Genomic DNA, 5,091 nt, shown 5'->3' on the forward strand with positions numbered 1-5,091 from the left:
GAAAACTTAGTGGCTTAAAACAACAAGCAGTTCTTTCTGGCGCTTCGTCAGGAATTTTGTGGCAACATAGCTGGACAGTTCAGGCTCAGGGTCTCATGAAGTTGCAGTCAGACTGTGACCGAGGTCACCTTGAAGGTTGCTCCATTCACATCTGTAGTTTGACTAGTTATTATGGACAAAAAGTGTTAAGTGGCTGATGTCTGGAACTTACCCAAATTTCCTACATTAGCGCCGACGGAAATGAATTCCCCTTTTTAAGTCTCTACGCTCCCGCGATTGGTCACTTGATGGAAGGCTTCTCCCAAGTGGGTTTTAAGTTCACAGATGATTCGCAGGAACTGAATGGCACTGGGAAAAGCTGGAATCAAGACTTTTATTACCTTCTCTCCTGCTACGTCTGTCCATCACCTGCCTCCCCAGAGTCTGATGTGGTCTACAGCCGGCAAAACGTACAAGGTTCTGAAAACCTCGTTCTGCATGGCGCGATGATATTAAAAAGCTGTAGTGATGGTTACGTTTTCTAAAATTTGTGAGTCTGGTGCGGTACATCCAGACAACACACAGAAGAAACTTAGGTTCAGGGTACAAAAGGGGGTGAAAATGAGAGAGGCTTTGGAGGTACCAAAGGGATGAATACCTACGGCTGGGAGTTGGATGACGTGGACTGGCTCTGTGACGAGTCTACGGGCCAGCTGATCCACGCTGGGCCTGCCTGGGGCAGCCTGGTTTAATGCTTCCCTCATCTTTCCCCTCAGACCGATGAGACAACCCTGTATGTTCTTCTCACAGCAAAGGCAGAGACGCAAGAGTGAAGATGGCCCAACCGTGTGAGCGTGTTTCAAGCATGTGCTTGTGTCATGTTTGCTAGCATCTCATTGGCCAAAGCGAGACACAAGGCAAAAGAATTGGGATCACTTATATGGTCTACCACAATCCGTCCCCCTGCCCCCAACTATGCATGTAAACTTTTCTCTCCCCATCCAAAAATTCCCCCAAATTTCTTCCAATCATGGCATCAGGCTAGAAGTCTTGTGACCCACATCAGATTTAAATATGGCTTTTCATGTCGAGGCCTATTAACTTTTGAAAAAACTAGTCACTGCTCACTATCTTGGTTCAAGCCACCGTAACAAATAGCATAGACTGGTGGCTTAAAACAGCAAACATTTATATCTCACAGTTCTGGAGGCTGGGAAGTCCGAGATCAAGGTACTCACAGATTCAGTGTCTGGTGAATCTCTTCCTGGCTCGCAAACAGCTGCCTTGTCCCTGTATCCACTGGGCATGAGGAGAGGGGGAGGGGAAGAGAGGGAAAAGGAGGAGGGAGAGAGAGAGAGAAGAGGTGGAGAGGGGAGAGAGAGAGGAGGAGGAGGGGAGGGGAGGCTCGCTCTGGTGCCTCCTTCTCATAGGGGCACTATTCCCATTGTGGGGGGTCCCACCCTCACGCCTAATTACCTCCCAAAGACCCCATCTCCAAATAGCATCTCATTGGGTTTCAACATATGAATTTGGACGGATACAACACAGTCTAAACACCCGTGTGGACCCAATATACAGTGGTGACACTGGGACTAGATAATGCCCATCTGTAAGGGAAGAATGAGCGGCACAGCAGTCGCCGGATCCCAGCAGCTTTGACATTCTGTGGGGCTGATATGGTCGAGTGTCTCTCCTCTAGGGAGAGGGAAAACTCTTTGATTAGGTTTTGCTTCTGCAGTCTAGAAGTGGTTCACGAGGACGGGGCTGGCAAACTTTTTCTATAGAGAGACAAATAATAAAATGTTTAAGGTTTTGTGGGCCAAATACAGCCTCTGTCACATATACCTGTTTTCCCTTTTTTTTTTTCCACAGCCCTTTAAGAATGTGAAAACCATCCTTAGTTCAGGGGCTGTAATTTGCAACCCCCGCCCTCGTCACTCTTCAGGACACTGTGTTCTCCAGCCCTGTGTCCTTCCTTTTCCATCTCGACCATTCCGAAGAGAGCGTCAGGAATCTGCCAGTTTGGCTACTGAGCCTGCTTTCTGCTCGTAGAAAATTGGAATTCTAGAAGTCTTTTTACATATGAACAGTTTCAGTCTCTTTTCATCCAGAACAGCAGCTTTTTTGCTGATATGGCTGCCTCAAAAACTGTGTGGGTTTCCTAAGTATTTTATCCCATTCCACTCACATACGAAAAGCAAAACAATTCTGAGATATGTTTCTCTCTCTAGACTTAATTACTGCTACTTTTGTCATATCTGGCTGCTGTGAGATGACACCCTTTGCCTGGAGCCTGTGCTAGGCAGAATTTAAGATGTTTGACTGTGATCTTTGCTCCCTGGTAATACTCCTGGGATTATGTTACATTATATTGCAAAAGAGAGACTATTCCCGTGCACCTAATCTAATCATGTGCGCTCCTTAAAAGCAGAGTTTTCTGTAGCTAGGAGCGAAAGGTGCCTGTGAGAGAGATTCCAAGGACAGGAATGAGCTGACATGCTGTTGCTTGCTTTGAAGTTGGAGGGGACCACGTGCAAGAGCCAGAGACTGGCCTATAGAATCTGGGTGACCCTAGACAACCAACAAAGAGAATCTTCCCCAATATTTTCTGCCAGAGATACACAGAGTAAACAAGCCTAGAAACTTATCTCATCCATCCCACAATGACCATATACAGTAGTTGCATTAAAAAAAAATCTGTTGAGAAATAATGTTAAAGCAACATTTATTGAGCTCTTGCTGTCTGCCAAGCCCTGTGAGGGCTGTAGGGAAATACAAGACTAAGTACCTGCTCTCAGAGATTTCTCAGAGATGCTTACACAGCAAAGCGAAGAACGAACTCTTCCACTCTTATTCCCCAAGGGCACCCTCGGGGCCCGGTGGGGGTGAGGAAACAGTGCCGAATCAGACCTACGCTACCGTCTGGGCAAGTGAGACCCAGACATAACCAAAGCTCAAGGCAGGATAAAACTTACTTTTTAAACAAAACTAGCAGAAGCTGGGTAGGACGGTAAGGACAGGGTCAATGGCATCAGCACGGGGGTATCGCAGTTCCCGTCTGGACTCAGCGACTGCCCAAGGTTAAGAGGTCGGCCTTGGCCTAGACTGAAACCCCGACACTGGGCAAGCTACCTAGTTGCTCGGGGCGTTAAGAGTCTAAGGGCACCAACTTTATCCGCTTACAACGATCTAGAACGTCAGGGACCTAGCGCATCACACAGGAAGCGCTTCGCAGGGAGTAAGCTTTTTGATCGTTGCCAGCGCAGAGCAGCCGCCTTCAGGCCGGGCGAGCGCCGGGTCCCCCGACCCCGGGGCTCAGGGCGCTGGGGGCGGGGCGGGGCGGGGCGCGCGGCGCGACGGCGGTTCCCACGGCTGCGTGGCCGTAAAGGAGCCCCGGCGTGTCGCGAACGCGCCGCAAGGCAGCCGAGCTCGGGGCCGGCGGCTGCGCGTCCATTTTGGACGCCGTTTCTGCTGCGAAAGTTGCGAGGACCTGTTGCTCGTCGCCGTGGCGCCTCCGCCGAGCGCAACCCCGCGCGCGGCGCTCGCTCGTGGCCGGCCGCCCTGTCGGGCGCGGTGAGCGGGGCGCGATGCGGCCCGTGGACGCGGACGAGGAGCGGGGGCCCGAGCCGGGCTGGGAGCGGCTCCTGAGCCCGGGACTCGACGGCGTGCGCCGGGACGTGACCGCCCTCGAGCGCGAGCACGTGCGCGCGCACCTGCGCGCCCGCCGGAGGCTGCTGGAGATCGAGAGCCTGCTGGACGAAATGACCAGCGAGGTGGAGGCCGCGCGCAGCCCGGGCGCCGAGGCGGAGGAGCGGGTGATGAAGCTGTGCGAGAAGGTGGGGAAAAAGGCCGCGGAGGCCGCGCGGATGGGGAGGCGCCTCGTGGAGCTCCACCAGCAAATCACCAGCTACGAGTGTTGCTGAAGGACGCGGGAGCGGGTACGTCTCGGCCCGCGGGGGGCAGCGGGCTCGCCGCAGGGTGCTGCGTGACGCCCTGCAGCAGAACGTGTCGACACTGGGCGGTGGGAGGCGGCGGTGCGGGCGGGGAGGCTGACACCGCTGAGCTTTTCGCTGAAACATCGTTTTTTGCTTTTTTTTTTTTTTAACGTTAGTAATTAGAAGAAAGTAATTTGGCATGTAGCTGTGAGACATAAAGACACTTTGGGTAAAAATATTTGCAGAATGCGGCTCAGCTCAGTCACTGGAGTGAAAAGCTAGGTCGTAGGGCGAAACAGAAGGAAGAGCGGGCGCGTTAGAGAAGCGTTCAGCGGAAGCACAGGATGGAAACCTGTAAATGCTGGGATGAAATCGAGCGCTTCCGATGCACAGGTGGTTTGGGTATTGGCGTTGTGATGATGAATTTTCCCGCTTGTACTCCAGGTTATCCGCTGATGGAGTCCGTTCAGCCGGTAAGGAGGACTGACTGCTGGGAGAGGCTGAAACCGAGAGAGTCATTCTTTTTCTGTCCCTTGTTTTTCTGTCTGCGTTTTCACCATGGTAAACGCTAAATCTCCAGTACCTTCCCGGTAGATGATTTGAGTATTATACTGCCGTATGTGGATTATGATTACCAGGTGCATTCAGTTTGGAAAAGACAGCTTATCGTTAAATGCTCTCACGTAAAGAAATAGGCCCGAGATTGTAAGCTGCTGTATGGTCATATTTGTTACAGTGATTATTGTATTTAAGTTTAAAGTCTCTTGTAACTTTACTTTTTTTTTTTTTTTTTACGTTTCCTGGAATTTGGGGTCCCATGAGAGGGACTTGAGGTCAGAGGTCTGCAAGAGAGAAGACACTACTTGGCTGCAGCTGCTTAAGCAAGAACCCCAACCCCAGGCGAGGGTGTGGATGCTTCTACTTTGGATAAGATTGAGAAGGCCCAGAGAGCGGTTGGGCATGTACGAATCTGGGGACTGTGCAGTCCCTCAGCTCAAGGAAGAGAGCTGAGTCTTGGGGGGAGGGGGAGGTTGGTTTTCTCAGCGATGTAATTAACTGGTAACATCAAGTAACCTGTCTGGTGAGTAACCTAGGCTAGGGGATGAGTTCTAGGTACTACGTGTATTTCCTGCCTTTGGGGTAAACGTTTTGATATAATACAATCATGCATTTTAGG

The 5,091-nt window shown here is 51.3% G+C and overlaps 1 protein-coding gene across 3 annotated transcripts; it reads left to right on the forward strand.

Annotated features, from left to right (window-relative positions):
* Nucleotides 1-3,371: 3,371 nt before the first annotated feature.
* On the forward strand, nt 3,372-4,606 carry MRFAP1L2 (Morf4 family associated protein 1 like 2). 3 transcript variants are annotated; one of them, XR_005647675.1, is made up of 3 exons: nt 3,372-3,917; nt 4,091-4,143; nt 4,280-4,366. XR_005647675.1 is itself a non-coding variant. In XM_039838227.1 (2 exons), exon 1 carries the CDS (start codon nt 3,567-3,569, stop codon nt 3,900-3,902), a length of 336 nt encoding a protein of 111 aa, XP_039694161.1. In that variant the 5' UTR covers nt 3,372-3,566; the 3' UTR covers nt 3,903-3,917; nt 4,091-4,352. The 3 variants fall into 3 exon arrangements, 2 of the variants coding, with proteins under 2 accessions (XP_039694161.1, XP_039694160.1); XM_039838227.1 differs by having other exon boundaries at nt 4,091-4,352; XM_039838226.1 differs by lacking the exon at nt 4,091-4,143 and having other exon boundaries at nt 3,385-3,917; nt 4,359-4,606.
* The last annotated feature ends 485 nt before the right edge of the window (nt 4,607-5,091 follow it).

This window comes from Pteropus medius, unplaced genomic scaffold (genome assembly GCF_902729225.1).
Source record: "Pteropus medius unplaced genomic scaffold, Ma_sr-lr_union100, whole genome shotgun sequence".
In the NCBI taxonomy this organism is placed as follows: domain Eukaryota; kingdom Metazoa; phylum Chordata; class Mammalia; order Chiroptera; family Pteropodidae; genus Pteropus; species Pteropus medius.

Bases quoted from the DNA above. Each gene is read 5' to 3' on its own strand.
- MRFAP1L2 (XM_039838227.1), top strand. From the start codon at position 3,567: ATGCGGCCCGTGGACGCGGACGAGGAGCGGGGGCCCGAGCCGGGCTGG.